The following is a 24,516-nucleotide window of genomic DNA, read 5'->3' as shown; positions in this document are numbered from 1 at the left end:
AAGTTTTTCCACTGGACGTTTGTAACCTAATCTTCTCGAAGCTTGATTTAGGCTTCTGCATTTCTCTATAAACTAAGGAATGGGTTTGAGTTTACTCCAACAGCTTTGCTCATCAGGGAGGCAGAGGAAGGAAAGGATTAATGTGTTATTTTTATATTCCGTTTTAAATATGTCTCATGCAGAAAAATGCAAGTGAAGTTCTACAAGGCAGGGAAAAAAGCAACAGATCTGTAAAAGCGACACAAGCTGTGTGTGTATAAATTGTAGGGCCCTCAGACCATTTGGTGTAGAATGGCCAAATAACTCATCCAAATCTATGATTAAAAGAACATTCAAAGGTAAGTGAATTACACCAGGGACGGCCGTGGTAATCCAGACTTTTAGGAAGAAAAGTCAACCACTGGAGATTATAGCCCAAACTAGGAGGGCTCTGCCCGCTGTTCAGGGGACAGCTGGGATTTTGGTTTCACCTATCAGCTCTCTTGCTGTGACTGAGACCTCTGGTGACCAGGCAGGCCATCCCTTGCACCATGGGAGAAGAAGGACTAAGGACAACTTTGGAAATTCAGCCCAATAACTAACGCCTGTTTAATTTACTGTCATTAGAAAATACAGCAGGTGATTTTTAAAGATCTTCAATGACACGGTTGCTAACCTGGAGCTCCGGTGAGGTAAGCTGAGGAAAGCTGGTGGTTATTGCTTTCACTAGTGGTGAGCAGCAGCCGTCCGTGCAGGTAGCTGCATAAGTTGCACATGATGGATCTTGCCTTCACTAATGTGATAAATATATCTTTATATACACATAAAACACACAGACATATATATATACATATATACATATCTATTTATACATATCACTATCACTACTCTAGTAGCCAGGCATTCTTGCTGAACCCTTTCTGTGCCACAGTACCGCGTGCCATTTTGCTTGATGCTATTTAAGCTGGAAGCCACCCTGAGCTCTGAGCTGCAAATGACTCCCCTGTCTGAAGGGCATGGTCCTCTGGCAGCCTCTGGATTTCTTCTGGTGACCTCCCACCAGTTTGGAGATGCAGCACTAGGATTCATTTAAGAAATGATCCAATGCCCAGACTTTCTATTAATGTCAGAGGACTCTGGAACAGGCACTTCAAAAGGAAAAAGAAGCAAAAAATGAAGTCCTCCTTCCTTCAACTCTCCAATCCTCGTAGAAGAGGCCCTCATTAAATAGGGCAGTGTTCATTCAGATTTGTATTCTTGAGTGTTTCCCACAGCTTAATGTAAAGAGCCATTGCAAATATTGCACCTCCATCCATTTACCCTAAGCAGAGGACAGCAAAGTACACTGGAAACACATAACCAATTAATGCTAAATTTTGCCCAAGACAAATTGTTAAAAGCACTGCTTCACTTTGTCTAAATAAATATTAATTAGCTGAGAGAAAGAGAGCACGAGAAAGTGAGGGAGGGTAACTGAGGCGGGGAGGATCAGGTCACCAGTTGCTGCTCCAGCGAGTGTTTGGTTATTTATACGAAGCAAAGACACGACAGGTGTCTGAGGCACCTTCCAGGCTCCACATTCCCTGTCCCGGGGGTCAGTCGCTGTGCTGGGAGCGGGGCCAGCAGCCCAGGGGTTTATCCCAATGATGTGGAGAATCTTATCACCACCTCAATGCTGGCTGATGCCTGAAATGATTAGACATTGCCGAACACTTGAGCGGCTGCTGGTGCGGCAGCTCCCACCATCCCGGCAGTGCTGGCAGGCAATGCCGGAGGTTCAACACCAGAAGGAAGGGCTGGAGCAGCCTGTAGTGCTTCAATCTATGTCCAGGAGCACTCAGATGGGCCTCATCTATTAAATATGTGGCCTTTTCCCTCTCCATGTCCACCCGGGTAGCAGCAGGGTACAATGCAGTCAGGGTTTGAGACCCCCGGGCAGCCTTAGAGCAGACACTTAGCTTTTGCTGTAGACCTGCTGATACTGATCCAGGTGATCCTGAGGGGCAGCTCAGTCCAAAATTAGGACAGCTAAATGTCCTGGGCCAGGGCAGTGAGATGCAGGTGAGGGCCATCCCTGGGGTAGCTGCAGCTTCGGGGAAGAGCTACCCAGGTCACCTTATTTTCTCACCAATTACTTGAGATTCACACAGATGCAGAGCAACTTCTATCATGCAGAAAAGGCCACTCTTTTCAGCAGTGGGTGAAGCAAATTGCACTCTGGAACTCCCCCCCAGTGCAGCATCCTGCTGAATTCAGTGCCAGTGAGGCTTGCAGCAGCACAGGTTTGTCCTGCAACCCTGCTGCCCGTGGTGCTCAGCACTTTCTCCCCCCTGCTCAGCACTCTATGCCCCCTGCTTGTCACTGCATTCCCCCTGCTCAGTGCAGCCCTGCTGGGATGGCAGGATGCAATCTCGATGGGTGACCGGGGCACAAGGGAGCTGCTGGCCCACCCTCGCTGAGGCACAGCCACCGCTCAGAAAGTGACACCCATCCACTATCTCATTAGTCATAAGCCGCTCTTGGTAAATGCTTACAGAGAAATTTATTTTGTCATTAGACACATCTTGCTTTCTAAAGTCGACTTAGTTTCAAAACTGTATTAGTTTTTGTTCTTTCATTAATCTCCTTGGGTTGATAGACTAAAATAACTTTTTTGAAGACAGATGAATTTTCTTTCTTCAACTTCTTCATCGTAAAACAAATTCAGGGGATTCTTTTTTGCTCCCAGATTTTCCTTTACTAAAACAGTAGAAGCACACACATGCGTATCCCTATAATCCAAGCATCGGGGAATTTTCTTCCTGAGCTCTCTACTAATTTTTGTACTGAAGCCTTCCTACCACATCCCAGATGTTAATAAAGTTGAAAACGAGCTGCACTGAGAACAAAACCCAATGAGGGACTGTCCCTCATATCAACAAAATCTGCCGCATTTCTCCAGGCGGTGTGTGAAATATAGCGGGCACATAATCCGCCCGGCAATAAAAGGCTGCCACATGACTCCCCGGCACCCAGGGAGCTATCATTTTCAATTAGGAAAAAAGGCCTCTGGCATGAGATGGAGATGGCAGAAAAACCGAATGCAGTTAAGGCAAAATTTAGTTTCATTACGGCTCGAAGCAGATTAGAGTTTTTCTTTGTTTTCACACCGCGTCCCTCTGTCATTGTAGAGTAGGTAACGTGGCAGCATGGGCTTAACTGAGGAGACCCTAAAATAATGTCTTTAAGAGGAGTGCAACACAGAATACCTTTGTAGTAAGCATAAAACTACCATCTTCACTGAGCAGAGTGCTGTAATTTATACATTACTTTGTTCCTGGAGTGCTGGATAGCAGTGCCAGTAATATTTCTGTGGATGTAAAATCTGTCCATTTTCTATTTAGACGGATTTCAGGCTCAATTTTAGCCCCTTTAAGCCATCACCTTTCCTTGGGCCAAACTGTGATAATATTAATTTTAAAATGGTGCCTTGGTGACCGCTCTTTTCCCTCTACTGATAATATCAAATGTTGATATGACGTAGTAGCAAAGTAAAGGAAAGCATGACGCCAGGCCTGCCTCTGACTTCATAAAATTATATTAAGTCCAATATATTACTCAGAACACACTTCTTTAATGTCTCACTTAAATCTCCATCTCATCCTAATAAGTGTAACTAATTTTTTTACCTCAGGTTTTCAGAAGTTATCTGCTACAGTACTGATTTTGGTTTATGAAAGTATTTCTCATATTTTTAACCCAGTACAATTTGCAACCTAGTTCTAGATAGGTCAATTTTTTTGTGAGGAAGACCTTTGTTGTGGCTGTGAGTGTGGCTTTCTGCAGTCTGCAACAAGGGCTGACACCACCTGCGTCCAGAGCATTTACGCCCCTCACCTGTATAAACAGAGAACCAAACTGGTGCTGTAGGGGGGTCTCCAGGAGCATTTCAGCTTCCCCCTCACTGCAGCATCTTGGGGCTGGGGTCCTTCACAAAGCAAGCTTGGACCCAACAATCCTTGCAGGCACCCTTGAGACACCAAGACTTGGGGGTTATTTCATCTCCTTTTGCTGTAGCTGCTCTTGGCCAAGCTGGTCTGATTCCTTCCTTAAATCTCTTGAGACAGCCCCAGCCTGCAACAGAGAGGCTGCAGTAAAGCCGTAAGAGGGGGCAGCAGGAAAGAGGAAGGAAAATAAAAGTAAATGGCAGAGCAAGTAAAAATCCCAGACAAGGCAAGTGGAAATGGGTGGCCTCAGCGGTATGTGGTGGGACTTCTCCATCTCTCCCTTGGGGCAGTCATCAATACAGCTGCCCAACTGCTCTGGCAGTGAAATCCTCCCGGCACTAACACCCAGGGGAGCGGAGGCGTAATGCAGGTGTTCACCACTCAGCTCTTCTCCCTCCTGGGAGAGCTCCAAGCCAAGCCCAGCCCACTTCTGTCCATCCCTTGTGGTCCCTGAAGCTAAGTATCTGCTGTCCATCCTTCTAACACCACAGGACCTGTGAAGCTGTACAGACACAAAGAGGACAAGCACATCTGACAGCAACAAGTGCAAAAGAGCTGCTGGCTGCTAATATATTTAAGCAACCCTTGTGAAAATACAAGGGTAGAATAACACTAAATGAGTGCTCTTCCTGCTCTAATGTGCCATTTGGGGAATTAGCACACTTTATGCATCCAGCAAGATGTGCTTTACTTCTGAAATGAAGAGCCTCAGCACAAATGTATATGCACAGACTCACCCATGTAAATGCACACAGTCCTGGCTCTTATCTCCTACTCAATTTTTGTGCAAGCCTAAAGTGAGCCCTAGTCCTGACAGTAATTACCATGCCTATCCTGTGTCTTACAAAATGACAAAATTTGAGTCTTCGATAGCTGCTCATATTATGCTCAGAAAGGTTATTTTCCAGCATCCTTGGCCACAGTGAAATACCATCCTTGTTTCAGAGCTGAATGCGGACAGGCAGAGACCTCTGGGCCTGGGTGAATGTCAGGGAAGAGTAAGGAAGAAGTTTCAAGTCCCAAGTTCAGGACCACTGGGTCTCCCCTCTCTTCCCAAACTACAGCTCCTTACTTTTTCACATTTTAAGCATGGCAGCTTCCTGATAAGTGTCCCTGACCAGGTCACTGCCACACCACTAATTAAATGTCATACTGCTAGTACAAAACCTCTAAGCACCAGTGAAAGACTAAAAGGTCTCTCTGACACCAGCAGCTCCAGTAGAGCTGTCTCCTCATTGCATCAGGCTTTCAGGCTCGGTCAGGAAGGGCTGGAGGTCCCCACAGTCCTTGCGGGTCCAGCAGGGCTAATCCAGATTTTAACACCAGTGACGCACAGATGGCCCCAGCCTGAACGACCACCCATCTGCTCACAGCTGAGCCGGTTGTGCTGTCCTCATTGACAGGAGCACAAGGCATGACCTCACACCCTTGGCTGTGAGGCAAGGCACACCACCAACATGTCACTGCTTCAGTGCTTCAGGGTGTACAGCAAAAGAGTGGTCTGGTCAGGAGCACATGTCCTGGCAGATAACCAAGTTGATGTCAGGCTGACTTCTTCTTATTAGTCTTTATAGAAAATATCATGTTGCTTTTGGAGCCAAGAAGGAGTTGAGAAGTGTTGCAATCTCAAGTGAGGACAGAAAAATAATACAACAGGACCTGAAAAGTTTACAAATCCTGTACAAAGAATAACAATGAAGTTTAACCTGCAGAAGATGCAAGCCAACATACCTGGGGAAAATAATTAAACCCCCAGATACTTCATGAGGGAGATACTCAGAAAGGGAGGGCTAAAGTAAGTCTGCAAGCGAGAGAGGAAGAATGAATATGCATGTGTGAAAGCGAGAGAGCTTTCACCTTTTTCAGCTTTTACCTGGTTATATCTGCAGCTTCAATCTCTACTTCAAACTCATTCCAAACCCGTCTTGAGACACCGCTACAGAGCATCACACGAGGAAGCAGCGAGCATCTGCACCATGCCTGGTAGAGCCAAGGGGCCTTCCAGCTCCAGTATCAACACACCAGGGCAGGGACATCAGCTGCACAGTTTTTACTTTGAAGGGTGTTTTGGGATGTAAACCACCAAGTATATTACCGAAGAGCATTCTTTTGGACTTAGGTAATGCACATTTTCAGCTTTGAGGCTGAAAACCTTCACCAGAAGATTTAGTGAGCAAGTGGCTAACATGAAAGAGGAAGGATATGCTGTTATGTCTAGAATTAAAAGAAAATAAAATGTGCACAATGAGAAAACACACTGTTAAACTGGTCTAAATCAAAAAAAATCTCTCACATATTTGACAACTAAGGCAAGACAGAAAAATCTCAAGAGTTTCCCTTTTCAACATCTGAACTTTAAAGTACAATATATGAAACTCCCCATTTGTGGAAGGTCAAGATTTTCACTGCTTCCATGCCAGCAGTTCTGCTGTCTGTCCCCTGGGTTACTCACGCCACAGCCCTCATCCCCACCAGCCGAGGGGACCTTTCACATCTCACACTGATGGATCCTCCCTGCAAATGCACTCACACGGGGTTCCAACTGCCCCAGGATTTACTGGTCCAATTGCTTCTGAGGAGCAAAATCCTGATGGTCTTTTAATTTTGGCTTTGTAAAGTGAGGCTTTCACAACTTTTCTTTGCCTGGGTGTTTGTTTTTGTGCTTAAATGTAATTTTTCGCTTGCAGCAGAACACAACTCCAGGAGTTGCAGCCACTCTGAGATGGTTATTCAGCACCTCTCGCTGGCAACCTCGATAAACTAGACTAAAATAGGCTCTAAAATACAAAGAGAAGAAATACACCAAAAAAAAAAAGCAGCAAAGAGAAGATCCAGAGAAAGTCAGATTCACAGCAACCACAATATACCTTTCTTCCTAATTTTCAATAAATTACATTTCCCAGAAAATGGTAACATTCTTCCCTGCAAAAAGAGCTGGTGTTTCATAAAACGTAAGTCCCTCGCCTCACATAATTTTTTTTTTCTATGCATCTACACCAAAACGTTTTATTTGAAGAACATTTATAGTAAATTTAAGTCATAACTGGGTTTCAGCTATTGCAGCTGAGCAGATTAAGGATAACACCTTAATCATGCACTCAGAGGACACTTTGACCCATGTTCCTCTTACATTTGGTATTGTCATGAGATAAGGGATAATTTCATAGTCTTTCTGTTTAAAACTTGACTGAATACTGGCCAGGGCAAAATGAATTTATTGGAAAGCACACACACTTGTAAATTCCTCTACAGAGGATGGGCTGCTTGCCATTTTTAGTACTTTTTAACTTCATTTCGTAACAATCAGGAAATATTTTTATTCCCAACCACTCAAACTCAGCAGCGCACCCACAGCCTCCCCAGGCCATGCAAGGCAGGTCCCAGAAACTGAAGTTAATACTTCTGCATGGAGGTTTTGTCTTTCTGTTAGAGGGGAAGGAATTTACTGCTTCAGGTGTTATGTCTGGAGATGTGACATTTATCTTAGTGCGTTTTACAATCATTTTAAAGCTGTAAATCATTTTATAAAAGCACATGGGATTGTATGGGGTTTTTTATACACCCTATCCAGGCAAATTTTGAAACATGGCCTTTAGCAATGAGCATACTAGGCTGTAATTCCTTTATTTGCCTACTTACAGTGACAGCAACCTCAGCCAACTGTTTGCAGCAACAGTTAATATACAGTTTGCAATGCAGGATCTCTACTTATCGATCCAATAAGCTCAGCCAATATAAAAACTCCATTATATCATTCAGTAAAACTCCTGAGGATCACTCCTGACCTCACAGGCAAAGTATCATGTATTCAAAACATATTAGTGGCATGCAAGACCTTACTGGGAAAATCTGCTGCTCCATCTACCATAATCACATTTCACAGTGCCCTCGGGTTATGATGATCTGTAGTTTCTGTGACTGTATTTTCAATGACTGGATTCATAAACTAAGCCGTTTCCAGCCCCACTAGAATACTAGGATTGGTACTTCCTTGGATGTCAAGATAAATAGACTGCAACGTTTAATCAGGATCTTCCTTTTTTCTTCAAAAATCACTGAAATGGAGCACCAGTGTTGCTGGTAATCTTTAAACCTTGGCTTACTGAACTGCAGTGTCCCAAAGACTCGTGATACGTCTCACATTTGCCCTAAATTTTTTTTCAGGCAGAGAATTCAAGCTAGACACAGATCTTCCCAGCACAGATTTATGAGGGAGATGAACGGGTTTTGAGGCTTTCCTCCTGCCCCACCTGCCCCACCTGCCCGCAGTGCCTTGGGGAAGCCACACCGTTCTGTTGCAGGATACCATCAGTCAGATGGCTTGGTTGTCTCCTTTTCTTCAGCCACCTAAATATGCACTCAGTCTTTGTCTGCATGCTCAAGTGGAAAGCGATTTCTGCCTAGATCCTGACCATTTGGTTAGAAACTGGCTCAGCCTCTGCCAAAGCCAGACCAGTGGGGTCAGGGATGAGCCTGAGGCTGGATTAAAGCAGGATGCTGCAAAGGGCTCCCTGGCAAGCGTCAGCTCCCAAGGCCAGCGTGCCACCTACCTGGAAAGGGAAGTGTAGGATGGAGTTTGTTAGATGGTTGGGTTTTCTTCTTCTTTTTTTTTCTTCCCCATCCCGATGACTCCAGAGCCTCCCAACCATCACATGTAAACACCTGCCCTCCCAAAGAGCATCATCGCTCAGCATCCTGCCTCATAAGAAACTACAGGAAATACATTTACAAATCATTTCAGAGTGCGAGGAGTTTTAAACCCAGCTTCTTGCTCTGCCTGACTTGAAGCAGGGGTTTGAAATGAGCTTTCTCACCTTTCAGGCAATTATCTAGTCCACCAGGCTAGGGACTCTCTGAGATAGGACTTCCTCATCTCCTGTTGAAATGGTTTCTTTCAGTACAAATAACTGCATCCATACTGAAGCAGTAAGTAAAATTTGACATGAACTTGCTCATTTTTTTCTTTCAGGATCAATGCAAATTTTTATATCTAAATAAAGCTGAAAAATGTCAGCAAGATGGACTGACAACTCAAGGGAAGTCTCTCCTCTGATGAGGATACACTCACAGGCACTTCAGGTCCATGCCATGGACCATGTTGCTTCAGGAAACCCAGTATGGTTTTGGAGAAATTAAACATGTACATGAGTACAAACCTGATTGACTGGGTAATATAGAAGCAATATCATACGGCATTCAAATTCTAGGTTTAGGGAGACAAAGGTCTAATGTAAATCTAATTCAAAGTAGTCAGAATTCAGATTGCATCATCTTCCTCCTTCCATAGACCACTCTCCACAAAATCTCCTGTTTTATTAATCAGCCAAAACAACAGCAGGTTTGAGAACTATGTATAATTTTGGGGAGCACACACTAGTGCATGGTACCAGGGAAGGATGTCAGCCCAAGGACCTAGTCCATCACAGGTTTCCTGTGTGTCCATAACTACATATTAAAAGGTATGATGGATTTACTTCCACAGTTCATTTTCACTGAGTGGGTGCAAATAGGAAAAATCTAATTGTGCTTCTAAATTGGAGCACTACCCGCTGTGGGTCTCATTTTCCAACTGTAAATGCAAGCAGTATCTCCTACTTCTTAATGCATTTTGTGAGAATAAATACATTGAAGACTGAGAAGCAGTCAGAAGATATTCTGACTTGCCTGAGAGATTTTTTTTCCCTTGAGAAACATAAGGAAAAAAAAAAGTCTGTAACTTTGGAGACAAAACACATGCTCCGATCTGAAACTCCGTCAAGACAGACAATGAAATTATTTCTCACATACAGGCATTTGCATTGTGCACTTGCACGTTTTAAATTATTAGGTTATAGAATGATTTGACCTTGGGGCAAAGCTTGGATGTCATTCATCTACTGCGAACACAGTCATAAAACAGCGCTGGTATTTTGTATTCCTCAGCACAGCTCATCAGCACTGCCTGCTGTGTTTTTAGATGGCAGCTAGTAAGAATGCTTCACTGGAGCTTGCAAGTAAAATGAGTCTTTAACAGCGTGACGGGAGGCTAACAAACCTTAGAGGAAAGGTTGTGACAGAGTTCTGCACGTCTCATCTCTCTGGCTGCTCACACACCTCATCAGACAGCTCAGATGGTTCTACCGAAATGCACTGGGATCGTCGTGTTTCCCCAGAAGGCTAAAAGGACCAAGTATTTTTACACTGCCAAGCCCAAAGATTGCATATCCAATTTCTTAAGAGCAGAAGAGTGCCTTAATGTCACTATTTTAAACTCCATACCTGTTCCTGAGCTATGTGGGTAGCCTTCTGACAGCTTGCCAAGGTTTTATCTGATGAGGAGATTTAGAATTCCCTCTCACAACATCACCACAAGCTGAAACTCTTGCAGCCACAGACGTGCAGAACTTAGACTTCTTCTTAAAAAAAAGAATAACAATAAATGTTGTGAGACTGCAAGCCCCCTCCTTCCCCAGCCCATGATTTGGCATTGCTGAGCCACACTGCATGCTTACCACACATATTAGGAAAAGGTTGTTCCCCCAGAGGGTGGTGGAGCACTGGAACAGGCTCCGCAGGGAGGTGTCACGGCCCCAAGCCTGACAGTGTTCAAGCAGAGACTGGACAACACCCTCAGACACATGGTGTGAACTGTGGGGTTGTCATATGCAGGGACAGGAGTTGGACTCGATGATCCTTGTGGGTCCCTTCCAGGTCAGGACATTCTATGATTCCATGATTCTATGATTCTACCAGTGCGAGGGAGAACAGAGCTCCATCTCTGGCATTCCCAAAACTAACCAAATAACCATGATCTCAAGAAAACACCTGTAAGCAGAAGCCATGAAAAATCTAGTCAAATCCAAGAAAATATCAGCACCCTCTCATCTACCCCCTAACCCCGTTTTGAACATGCCACTTATCTTCTCTTTCCCTCCAAAGGGGTGATGGCTGCCAGAGTCTCTACATTTTTCACAGCATCCTTGCTGCTAAACTGAGGAAGTGTGGACTAGATAATCAGGCAGTGAGGTGGACTGTGAAATGGCTGAAGAAGCCAGAGAGTCATGGTCAATGAGGCGGAGTCTAGTTGGAGGCCTGTATCTAGTGGAGTCCCTCAAGGTTCAGCACTGGGACCAGGACTATTCAATATATTCATTAACAACTTGGATGAGGTACTAGAGTGCACTGTCAGCAAGTTTGCTGATGACACCAAGCTGGGAGGAGTGGCTGACACGCCAGAAGGCTGTGCTGCCATCCAGTGAGACCTGGACAGGCTGGAGAGTTGGGTGGGGAAAAATGTAATGAAATATAACAAGGGCAAGTGTAGAGTCTTGCATTCGGGCAGGAACAACCCCAGGTTCCAGTATAAGTTGTGAAAGGACCTGTTAGAGAGTAGTGTAAGGGAAAGGGACCTGGGGTCCTAGTGGACAGCACTGTGCCCTTGTGGCCAGGAAGGCCAATGGCATCCTGGGGTGTATTAGAAGGGGGGTGGTTAGTAGGTCCAGAGAGGTTCTCCTCTCCCTCTACTCTGCCCTGGTGAGACCACAGCTGGAATATTGTGTCCAGTTCTGGGCCCCTCAGCTCAAGAAGGACAGGGAACTGCTTGAGAGAGTCCAGCACAGAGACACGAAGATGATGGAGTGGAGCACCTCCCTTATGAGGAAAGGCTGAGGGAGCTGGGTCTCTTTAGCCTGGTGGAGACTGAGGGGTGACCTCATTAATGTTTATAAATATGTAAAGGGTGAGTGTCATGAGAATAGAGCCAGGCTCTTCTCGGTGACAACCAATGGTAAGACAAGGGGCAATGGATACAAACTGGAACACAGGAGGTTCCACTTAAATACGACAAGAAACTTCTTCTCAGTGAGGGTGCCAGAGCACTGGAACAGGCTGCCCAGGGAGGTTGTGGAGTCTCCTTCTCTGGAGACATTCAAACCCCGCCTGGACACATTCCTGTGTAACCTCATCTAGGTGCTCCTGCTCTGGCAGGGGGATTGGACTAGGTGACCTCTGAGGTCCCTTCCAATCCCTAACATTCTGTGATTCCAAGCTTTGGCTGGAGGAGTTAACATCCTCCTGAGGAGGAAGAACTAGCTTCATGTTTGCACCCTGTGGGGACAGAGGAGTAAAATCTCACGGGCACTGAGAGCTCTGCCTTGCAGGTTCTCCTCAGTGGGAAGAATCAGCCCCTCCAAAAGGGTGCGAGCTAATGGGGTAGTAAAGATTTCCTACTCCCATCTCAAGGGAATGCATGACCTGCCAGCAGGCATCAAGACCAGGTGTTAAGCACTACAATACTCTTTAATTGATCAGGGATTGCACAGCCTGAGGACCTCTACCAGGTGACTGTGGCACTTGTTGTAAGTGATCTATATACCTATATATACATATCCAGACAAGTAACAGTGACATATCTCTCTGTGTATATAGTTATAAAAAATATGGATTTGTATATACAAAAATAGGAATATATCCAAATCCTACACACTTAGATATCAAAATCAGAGAAAGACAAATGCTGCTGGAAGACAGAATTTAATTCTGAAACCATTAGTTTGTTGGGTTCCTTGTTTATGAAAACTACGCTTATAAACAGTGATACTTAAAAGGGCTGAGAGAGATGATTACTTACGGATTGCAAGTACAGGTACCCCAAGAATAAAGAGATACTTAAAGATCTGATGCCAAAAGACATTTGTGCAGCTCCATAATACTCTTTTCCAGAAAGTTGGAAGTTTACAGGATGATTACCCAGAAATCACTCTGACGCATCTTGGTAGTACTTCCCAATAACAAAAATATGCTATTTTCACAGACATTTCCGGGGAGTACGTAAACTTTTTATCAGAATTAGATTTGTTTGTATTCTTAAGTTTCCAAATTGTAAAGACTGGTTTTGGTAGCTTAATGTATTAGCAGATTCAACCAACCACATGAGCTCAGAGCTCTCATCGCACTTAGTTTTGTACTGCCTCCTGTGCCTACAGCTCTGCTTCTACAGAAAATAGGTTAATATTCAATTATATTTTAAAAAAATAATGCTCATGGTAAATGAGTTACAGAATTATAGAATCGCTGACTTTGGATGGGGCTTCTGGAGACCACCTACTCCAACCCGCTGATAAACGCAGGTTCAGCGGGAGAGGGTTGTTTAGGGCCAGTGTCACAGCTGCTCGGTGCCACGGTCCTGTTCCCAAAAGCGAAAGCCGTGGTCTTCGAGCGCACTCTAGTGGAAATGCCATGAAGTATTTTTTTTGGTTTAAAGTCCTTTAAGTATCTATACCTAGCTATTACATCAGTGCTTTGCTGGCTTGATGCTAGGGTCTAGATTTTAAAAAACATACTTAGCAAAGAAAACAAGGAGAGATAGATGACTCTGTACTTTATAAAAATACAGTTAGGTAATTTACCTGTCCATGAATTACACTAAATCACTTTTTGCAGTGATATACTGAATGTGAATTACACAAATCTTCACAAAGGTCTTGAAAAAACAGTCATTTTTCTTTTGAGTATTTTCTATGTAGAGATAATGTTGTTGCTGTTACAGAAGAGGCTCATGTTTCTGTGAGTTAAAATCATAGAATCAAAGAATACCTCTAGTTGGAAGGGACCCATAGAGAACATCAAGTCCAGCTCCCTGCTCCTCACACGACTACCTAAAACTAAACCATATGACTAGAAGCATTGTCCAGACACTCCTTGAACTCTGACAGGTTGGTGCTGTGACCACTGCCCTGGGGAGCCTGTTCCAGTGACCAACCAGTGAAGAACCTTTTCCTAATGTTCAATCTGAACTTTCTCTGATGGCAGATTCACTCCATTTCCTCATGTCCCATCGCTGGTCACCAGAGAGAGGAGATCAGCACCTCCCCCTTCACTTCCCCCTGTGAGGAAGCTGTAGACTGTGATGAGGTGACCCCTCAGCCTTTTCTTCTCCAGGCTGAACAAGCCAAGTGATCTCAGTTGCTCTTCGTAAGCCTGACCTGCAAGGCCTTTCACCATCTTGGTCACCCTCCTCTGGACACACTCTAATAGTTTGAGGTCTTTTTTATACTGTGGTGCCCAAAACTGCAAACAGTGCTCCAGGTGGGGCCACACCAGGGCAGTGTAGAAAGAGGGACAATCACCTCCCTTGCCCGGCTGGCGATGTTGTGCTTGATGCCCTTTTGACTCATATTCATCTGGTCATCAACCCAAACCCCCGGATCTCTTTCCAACACTCATCCTCTAATTTGTACATATAACCAGGATTACTCCATCCCCAGTGAAGAATCTGGCACTTGGTCTTGTTAAATGTCATATGGTTGGTGACTGCCCTGCTCTCTAGTGTATCCAGATTTCTCTGTAAGGCCTCTCTACCCTAGAGGGAGTCCACAGATCCTCCTAACTTAGTATCATCAGCAAACTTAATTAATGTACATTCAATTCCTGCTTCCAGATCATTTACAAAAACCTTGAAGAGAACTGGCCCTAAAACTGAGCCCTGGAGAACCCCACTGGTGACTGTCTGCCAGCCTGATGTAACTCCATTTACTATAACTCTTTGAGCCCAACCTGTCAGCCAGTTGTTCACCCAACGTATCGTGGACTTGTCTAGCTGTGTGCTAGACATGGTGTCCAGAGGGATACTGTGAAAGACAGTACCAAAGGCTTTGCTAAAAATAAATAAATAGATAGATAGATAAGATTAATAACTAAATGCATCTACTAGCTTCCCTTTGTCAACTGGATGGGTGATGTCATCATAAAAGGAAGTTAGTTAAGCAGGACTTTCCCTTCATGAACCCGTGCTGGCTATGACCAACGACTGCGATGTCTCTCAGGTGTTTTTCAATAACTCCCAGAATAACCTTCTCTGTAATTTTACCAGGCACTGAAGTGAGACTGACAGGCCTGTAATTACCAGGGTCTTTCTTCTTACCCTTCTTGAAAACTGGGACAACATTTGCCAACTTCCAGCTGACTGGGACCTCTCCAGATTCCCAAGACGATTGAAAAACAATGGAGAGAAGTCCTGTGATCACATCAACCTGCTCCTTCAGTACTCTGGGATGAATCCCATCAAGTCCCATAGTTTTGCACACATCCAGTTGGAGTAGCAAGTCTTGAACAAGTTCAGGGTCATCTCGGAGTTTATCATCCTCCCAGTCATGGTCTGTCAACACAGGGCTCTGGGGGTCCCAGAGCCCATCATCGCTGTTTAAGACAGGGGCAAAGAAGGCATTAAACATCTATGCTTTGTATACAACCCTGTTTTGTGAGGTGACCAACCTCATCAAGCAACGGACCAATGTTATCTCTGAGCCTGCATTTGCTGTTAACATATTTTTAAAAGCCCTTTTCGTTGTCCTTCACAGTGCTGGCCAGCCTGAACTCCAACCAAGCTTTGGCCATGTGAATTTTCTGTTTTTTTCAGTGGTGAAGAGCATCTCTGTAGTCCTCCCATGTTGCCTGTCCATGCTTCCAATGTCCACACATTCTTAATTTTTGAAGTCCTGTATATTCTCTACCTAATTTCACAATGCAAATCTAAATATGTTGTTGACACCAAATATGTAGGCAATGCTATACTGTTAGCAGTAGGAGATTTAAGATAAAACCACTTATGCATCCTAGCTGTGCCTTCTCATGGAAAAGTAATTTTAAAGATATAGTTAAGAATAAATATACAAAAAATATGTGGAAAGTATCCTAAGGAAAGGCTCTAAAAGGGTAAAGGCTTCAGATTCACAAAGGCCATAAATAATCTCACAGTAGTCACCTGTAGAAGGTACCATAAGAATAAAGAGACCTTAATAAATGGTCCTGAAATCATTTCATCTGCAGGACAAACATCTCAGAAGTGTTCAGCTAAAAAGCACATAGGTAAGATAAAGTGAGGCATACACATTTTTATTTACTGCCATTATTAATTCTCTGCTTTCAGGAGATATTGTTAGTTGTTCCTTTATAATTCTTTGAACTCCATTTGACTGTCAGGCTACGATGTGCACTTGTGTGCTTATCTGTTATCTCATCTTTAGGTGAAGAGAACAACTATGGAATTTCCCATACTTGCAGATTACTCTGCACTGCTTTAATAAATATCAGGAAAAACAAACAAACAAACAAACACACACACCCCTCCTCTCCCCTTTTGTGCTACAACTGAACAAACTCCCTTTGATTGTTACCCCTGTTGCAAAGACCTGCACAGGCACCTGCACCAGTTTCGTTTTGCTGCTCTGTCCTGCAAGGCCAACACATGCAAATGAACATAAACCCTTTCTGACCAGGACATGTGCTATCTGTATGGTACTATTCATGATGCCCAGCTGTCAAAACACAGCACATCCTCCAGGACTGGTGAGGCACAGAGCTATGTAGGTCACACAGTACTTAACCTCCTCAGGATTCGTCCTCAGCAAAGCAGTCACACTACAGACAGCTAAATCTGTCTTTTGATGCAGTTTTGTAATGCTCATGAAGAGCTGTACTTGTGCTAAACAACATCAGCAGCTGGGATAACCCCGACAGGGATAACTGGGTGCTGACAGTACACATCACTCAACTGTAACTACATTCCGCTCAAGATCATCACTTGGTAACACTTCCAAATCTACCAGCCAATTTTTAAAAATGGTATTCGTTTTTTCATTTGGTTGTTACTTCCTTCAAGGAGGGTATGTCCCTTGTTTTTGATCAAAAAGACGCAAATAGCCCCATCAATGGTACAAACCAAAACCACAGTCCTCCATCAAAGCCACGTTTTGCTCAGGAAGGAGCAATCAGACAGCAAACACCGGGCCTGGCCCTGGCACATTTCCTTCTCTTGGTCAGTTACATGCTGGCTGAGCATGTGGGCTATATCAGTGTCTCCTCTTGACCCTTCCCTCCCATGTTACAGCCTCTATGCCTGCAGAGCTGATGGAATTAGCAGTTCGACCCTTTCCTGGTCAATGAAGGGCTTATATATCTTAACATCTATTTCTTGCCATTGCTACAGAATTGGTGGAAAACAATCTTCTATGATATGCATCACTGGATGAGTAACATAGAAGGTGAGGGTGGTCTCTGGAAAAGGTTCCACAGGGCAGTGGTTACAGCACCGGCCTGTCAGAGTTTAAGGAGTGTCTGGAAGATGCTCTTGGTCATACGGTTTAGTTTTAGGTAGTCCTGCAAGGAGCAGGGAGTTGGAATCGTCTGCCTGGATCCTTCCAACTTGAGATAGTCCATGATTCCATGATAAGTACAGTCATATATGACAAGTATATCACAAGTCGTATTGCCATTCTGGCACAGTATGCGTAAATAATCTATTTTTTCCCATCAATAAATTACTTAAGACATTTAAAATGGATGCAAAACATTTATATTTTTCAGATTAATGTGAAATCTTACTCCTTGTTTTTAATAACATGGGAGGGAAAGGAAGAACAACAGAAACACTTAAGCAAAACCAATGTATTTTATTTCTATCAAGTTCATATTTCATTTTTAAAGAGTTGCACAAAACAGCTTCAGAGAACTGCATCTCATATAGTTTCTTGTTAGTTATCATGGCTATTTGAAATACAAAAAGCATTTAAATCCTGTTTTAATCTGAAGCTCTTTTAGTTAATAGTTTTTGAAAAGGTCAGCCTCTGCTGTAACTAAACACCATAGTGACAAGCATCAAAAACTTATAGGTACTTCCCATACTAAGTTAGCAATGTCAGATAAACTATCATCAACGGTGCAGCAGTGCCACACTATCTCAAGACATTTTGATTAGAAAGACCATCTCTGAAATTTAAAACAGTGCTTGTACATAGAAGCCAAAAACTAAATCTGTCAGCAAAACCAGTAAACAGTTGAATTATGTCAATGGTTATATTAAATAATATTTAGTAGACTAATATACCATACCACACCATATGAAGAAAACTCTTTTGAAAGGTTATAGTGGATATATTCACTGAATACTTTTGTATTACAGCATTCATCTTATGAATGCAGCTGTTTGTGGCAAGGACATTTTTGGTACAATGCACTTACAACAAAGGCACATTGGCCACACATACGTAAGGTAAGAGTGTATTAAAGCAGACTCGTAACACAAAGTCTGTGATGCAATGGCAGTAATCACTGCAGTGTATGTGTACAGACCATACTTCAAAACTCCTTGTGCATCATGCAGCAACAAGTGATATTTTCCAAATGCTTTAATGAGAAATTGCAACTCCTATGCCTCCAAAAGCACACTGTGAATCATTGCTTCCTCAAGAGAAATTATCAGTATTGTTTCTTCTGTCATCAGTATTACGCAAAGTTCAAACTGAAAAGCAAGAGCAAGCATATAAACTGTTAACATACTCTGAAGAAATACAGCTAAAACAGAGAAAACAAGTCTAAACATTTTCTGAAGTTGCGTTACTCATAGTAGTGCAGATAATTAGAATACTTCTACTACCAAGAATTCCACTTTCATATGTAAATCCAGAAAAGAAAGGAGTCCAGGAAAAGGAACTCGGTAACATTACTAGAAATGCAATGAATTTTGGGAACACAAGGATGTTGCTAGTATACATTCCCAAAATGTCAAGGCTGTCTTGATGATATTTGTCGAAATACATGCACTCATGCAACTTGTATAGTTTTTCATTATCTAGTAGTTATGCATAATTTCTGTACCAAAAATCTGCTTTCAACTGCAGTAAGATACTACACAGTGCTGTATCAGTAGGCTGAGGGAGCTGGGTCCCTTTAGTTTTGAGAAGAGGAGACTAAGCGGTGACCTCATTAATGTTTATAAATATATAAAAGGTGAGTGTCAGGAGGATAGAGCCAGGCTCTTCTCGGTGACAACCAACGGTATGACAAGGGGCAATGGATGCAAACTGGAACACAAGAGGTTCCACTTATATATGAGAAAAAACTTCTTCTCAGTGAGGGTACCAGAGCACTGGAACAGGCTGCCCAGGGGGGTTGTGGAGTCTCCTTCTCTGGAGACATTCAAAACCCACCCGGACACATTCCTGTGTAACCTCATCTGGGTGTTCCTGCTCCAGCAGGGGGATTGGACTAGGTGATCTTTCGAGGTCCCTTCCAATTCCTAACATTCTGTGATTCTGTGAAGATATCAATCAACAAAATGTTATCTGCAGTAAAGCTGTAACCAATCAGGAAATAAAATTAATAAATGAATTGACTTCTGGTTTTGGAGAAGAAAAAAATTTAATTCAATTTAATTTAATGTATATAGATGAACATTTAATTCAATGCTTATATTCAAAGAAGTTGGGCATGCTATTCTAGAGACTACTTTTCAATACATTTCTGAAATTTCACAATTTATTCAAGCTTTTATTTTGGGATTGGAGAAAGAAAGAAGTGGGTGGGAGGGAAGAAAGTGAAATGTTTGTTTATCAGGTCATATTCTGCACTCAGTGTAATTTTACAGACAATTCTTTCCATCTCTCATCACAAAAATCTGTACTAGGAAAACACATACAGTATTACGGGACAGCAGCAGACTGCTTCATAAAACTAACATATCCCACATTCAAAACCTGAGCACTGCAATCAAATACTATTCCTGGAATTCCCTGAGTGAATTTCTCTCCCTCTCTAACTTCTCCCTCTCCCTCTCGCTCAGTTCGTGAACATTCACAACTTCTTCACCTCTGACCTCAAAGCACAGGATTCCAAATCGAAAACCTTGGTTCCTTCAGGGAAAAACAAACAAAAAAAAATAGGAAGAATGTTCATAGAACATACTGCAATTACTCTGAAAGTAAATCCAAGCAAGAGGGTATTTTAAGGGTATTTTACACACTCCTGTCTTCTTATCACATAACAAAATAGAACAAAGTTCGTATCTTTTAGAAAAGATTACTGAAATTTGCGTTATAAAAGTGATATGTAAAGAATTTTTTTGTTGTTGCCTCTGATGACTAGCATCAGCACTTACTTTTTGCGGTCCTTGTCTCTCTTCAAACTAAGAGTAGCGGTAGAGAAAGTCGCTTGTGACTGAGGTAATTCAGCATTAGCTTTCTTATGAATAAACATAGCTATTTCATCTTCTAGGCCTTTTTCCATTTCCTCCAATTTCAGTCTTGCTTCTTTAAGCATTAGTATACGATGTTCAAATTCAGTCTGTAACTATTTAAAAAAGCATAAAAAAATAGTATTTCCAACTAGTAACACCAGATGGTGGTATTCCAATTTAAAAACCCTCTGCAACTGAACAGTGAAACCTACCTCAACTTGTGTTAGAAGTCATAAGAAATTGCAATTATTTCCCCAAACTGACAGGACTAAAACACAGCAATCCAGTAAAATAATCATTCGTATCAGATTGTTCTCACAGAAGTCAGGCTACTACACAGAAAGTACAGGTGGAAACCATTGAAGGCACTAAAAAATATTAGATTTCGCTAATCTTTATTATATCAAAAACAAGGAGGCCTTTAGAAAGGAAACAGTTGCCAACAGAAGGATTAAATCAGGATCTGCCAAGTAGAATCTACTTCCCTAAAACCAAGGGAGCAAGGAATTGTACATACCATAGTTATGTGTTTTGCACATATATATATATTAATATGTATATTGATTACATTTACATATTAATATGTATACACGCAAGAAGTCTGGTTGGAGGAGTTACTTGGGGCTGCAGGAAGTTAACTGCTTTTCTGCAGTAACTATTATTTGATTGTTCTTTTTACATATTAATGGATTTTACTCTCCAGATGCATTTTGACCGGTGTAAAGCTACTGCGAAATCGCACATGATAACCAAAGGGTACTTCCCTCCACCCCTCCTCACCTCCCATCTCCCCACACACAAACTCTCCTCGAATCCTGCTTCTGTATCCATCTGTTCTGGTGTAACTCAATCTGAGTGCGGCTATACTGGTATCGAAATCAGAGAGATTTATTTCCATCTTTTGCAAAGAAGGAACTAAGAAATAACAACCATTATAAATGTAACAGTATGCCTCTTCTGCACAGTAAAGCTGTCAGGTTTTGTATATGTGGTATGCAATTTATTTATTTATTTCATTGCAACAGTGAACCAGATGCATTTGCAAAACCAAGTATGTCAATAAAAACATTCAGGGTAGAAAGAGGCAGGTCCTAAGTGACTGTAAGTCTCGGGAGTAATAATGCTGCACATCGCACCCGCAAGTTTCCTCTAAATGAAGGATGTGAAAGCAATCTTCAGTACAACAGAAAATCCTTTTTGTCTTTAGTTTCCAGATACACACACTTCTCAGAGAACGAGCTGCAATAGTATGTGACAAATGTTCTTTAGGAGTGACTGCACGATCACTTTCCCACATTACGAACTGGGAAAACCAATATCCATAATTCATGTGGAATATGCAGAGCTCACAAACCACCGCATCTAAATCATAGAAGAAAAACATCAAGGGGTACCACGGATCCTATCTAAGACCTTGCTGAATCTACTTTGAACAAGGCCAAGTATTCTTCCAGTTGGATAACCTCACACTGAGAAGGACTGAACCTGATTTTTTTTGTTCACATGGAGGACTTAACAGATTTAGAAAACAAAGTCTTAAGGTGCCTTCTTATTTAAAACATGCACCTGAACTTCTCGCAAAAACTGCTACATCTTTGCTGGGAGACTGAGGTACAGAAGAGAATATTAATAAATATACACAGGTTTCCAATTTCAATTAAACCAGTGTTTGAAAATAAATATGCATGATCATGATAGAGTTGTGCAGAAAGTAGATGAGAATAACCTGTTTTGCCAGTACAGCTTGATAGGACTAAATCTTCAATAACAAACTCAAGAAATGTTCCACATCTCCAAATATTCTTAAGGCAGCTGGGAACAGATGAGACTTTAAAAACAAAACAAAAACAGCATCCCCCCTTTCCACTTTCAAACCTCTCAACATGAAGGCTAAGCTTATACTTAATAACTGAACCTGGAAGTCAAAAAAACATACATGCCCCAGTCTCTTAGGCTGAAAAACAACCTAGGGGATTATTTTCATGAAATCTTGTTTTTTTACAGAGGAACCTATGCATGAAAAACACCTATGGTGCTGCTGTGGCATACCTATGCTTCTCAGCATACAGCTAGAGAAGATAAAGAAACATGCAACCATTATATTCATCACATTCTTACTTCACCATATCACCTCCTACTCTATTGACTTGTCCCAACTATCCACAAAAGCCTTCACACCAGGGGTGTCAAACTTACTTTCACTGGGGGCCACATCAGCCTCGCGGTCGTAACTGTAACTACTCCTACATTTATACAGTCCTAAAATTACATTTGGCACTCATGAGAATGAGATTGATATCCCTGCTTTAGACCACAAGCTCCCTCCTTCCAAAAGAAGGAAAAAAAAAAAAAAAAGGCTGCCATTTATAGAATCATTTAGTTGGAAAAGACCTCTAAGATCGAGTGCAACCATAGCCCTAACACTGCTCAGTCCACCACTAAACCATGTCCCGAAGTGCCACAATTACAAGTCTTTTAAACCCCTCCAGGGATGGTGACTTCACCGCTTCCCTGGGCAGCCTGTTCCAATGCCTGACAACCCTTTCTGGGAATAATTTTTTCCTAATATCCAATCTAAACCTACCCTGGCACAAGTTGAAGCCATTTCCTCTAGTCCTGTTACTTGGGAGACCAACCCCCTCCATGCTACAACCTCCTTTCAGGTGGTTGCAGAGAGCGATGAGGTCTCCCCTCAGCCTCCTTTTCTCCAGGCTAAACAGCCCCAGTTCCCTCAGCCGCTCCTCATCAGACTTGTTCTCATTTGCTTGTGTCTAATGAATCTGCTAATCCAATCAATCTGTGTAATCAATCTGCTTTTGATTTTAAGCATCACTGCCCTCAAAATATTAGGAAATTATAAATATCAACTAGCTGTGATTTTGCTAAGAACTTAACTGTTTCAAATGGCAGCAAACAAACTCAAGACAGACAGGCATGCTTACGTGTTGCTTTGCTTCTTCCAATATTGCATCTTTCTCCTTCAATCTCTGCGCAAGCTCTTGTCTTATCTCCTCCTCCTTCCTTTGCAGTTCAAGGTGGAACTCATGCCTCTGTGCTTCAATGGCTTCCTGTAGACTGAAGTCCAAAAGCATAAGCAAGTCTCCAGAATGTTGCTTTATTTAATGTGGAAAACCAAGAATCTGGAACTTTATTTAAACAATTAATAGTCATCTGAAATATTAATTTCTACAGCCCCCCCCCCCATTAAAAAAAATAAAAAAAACTAAACAGAAAAAAGATCTTACCTTTCTGAATTTTTATTGAAGTAAACAACCCTGAGTATAATTATTTATGCTAACAGGTCCTGAGCAATTTACATTTCAAAGTAAATACAGCATTTTAGGAATCTCATGTACTAAAAGACTTGAGTTATAACTTTCTGCCTCCAACATGCATAACCTTTTTCTTTAAGTTACTTATTAATAAGACACTGAAATTGCTAGAAAAATTCCCTAAAATCTACGCATTGTGAAACTCCAGTCTTAAAATAGGACATTACAAAAACAATGCATTTGGAGCATTAACAAACTAACTAACTGATCATTCCTATATGAAAAGGAAACCAACAGAACCCTCAAGATATATAGCACTCTCTTTATATAATGTCAAAATTTAAATATGGCAGAGTTACATTAACATAGACTAAATACAATTTCCTAAGCAATTCAGCATTCAAAAGATAAGGTTACTTTCCAACATGCATCAGCCAAAACCTCAATACTGCTTGTTTTTTCCTGAATCCTCTCCCCCAGAAGCTACTATACTGCATACATACAACGCTTATATTTGAAATTATATTGGAAGTCTAAATTAGTTCAGGTCATTGACCAAACATCTGGCAATAAAACAGAACAGCAAGTAATTAAAACATTACTTTTAAATCTCTGCCTCCCTTCCCTTTAAAAAGATTTTTAAAGGTTACTCTACTAGACATTTCAGTACACAAGGCAATTTTTTCCCTCCAAACAAGAGCTACTTGAAATTTAGAAATTTCCTTCATATCAAAGCATATCATAGCAAATAAAGATATGCTGATAATTTTTTCACATAGTACTAGAGGTTTGACATTTTCAGGGTTTATACTACTACTGCTATCACTAGTGCTGGCAGGAGTAGTTCTGCTTTTGAGGGAAAAAGGCACCGAGCTTGTACACAGATTTATCTCATACAACAAAGTACACTCTACCTTTGAAAAGCATTCCTGCATAACAACACAAGTTCTTCCAACAAAACACTTAACACAAATTCTCTAAGTCACAAGATTCCAGAGAGGCAGAACTGGTGGATCAGAGGTGTGCTAATGGTTATTACAGAAACAAAAGTATCTGTCCCGTATCTTGTAGGACATGGTTTATGAGCAGATCGAAACATGGATAATGTATCTAGCTCTTTATTCCAGGACTATTCTCTTACACCATTCATCTCTTCTAACACTTCCCAAGGGCTGACTAGTCAGCCCCTCTCAGCTATCATGAGTTACTGTCCTTCGGCAGGTATCTCATGCCTTCCACTCCGATGTAAAATAAATAGATAAAATATTTAAATTTGCTTTATATTTTTAAT

At 42.1% G+C, this 24,516-nt stretch overlaps 1 protein-coding gene across 1 annotated transcript in view; it reads right to left on the bottom strand.

Annotated features, from left to right (window-relative positions):
- Nucleotides 1-19,118: 19,118 nt before the first annotated feature.
- Nucleotides 19,119-24,516, bottom strand: part of SEPTIN10 (septin 10) — a 31,178-nt gene continuing 25,780 nt past the window's right edge. The window contains 3 exon segments of the mRNA XM_071807728.1: nt 19,119-19,630; nt 19,876-20,066; nt 22,896-23,028. Coding sequence (XP_071663829.1) covers nt 19,495-19,630; nt 19,876-20,066; nt 22,896-23,028 — 460 coding nt within the window. The 3' untranslated portion in view covers nt 19,119-19,494.

Source organism: Patagioenas fasciata, chromosome 1 (assembly GCF_037038585.1).
Source record: "Patagioenas fasciata isolate bPatFas1 chromosome 1, bPatFas1.hap1, whole genome shotgun sequence".
NCBI lineage: Eukaryota > Metazoa > Chordata > Aves > Columbiformes > Columbidae > Patagioenas > Patagioenas fasciata.
The sequence above is the reverse complement of the archived record's forward strand: the minus strand, read 5'-3'. Positions and strand labels throughout refer to the sequence as shown.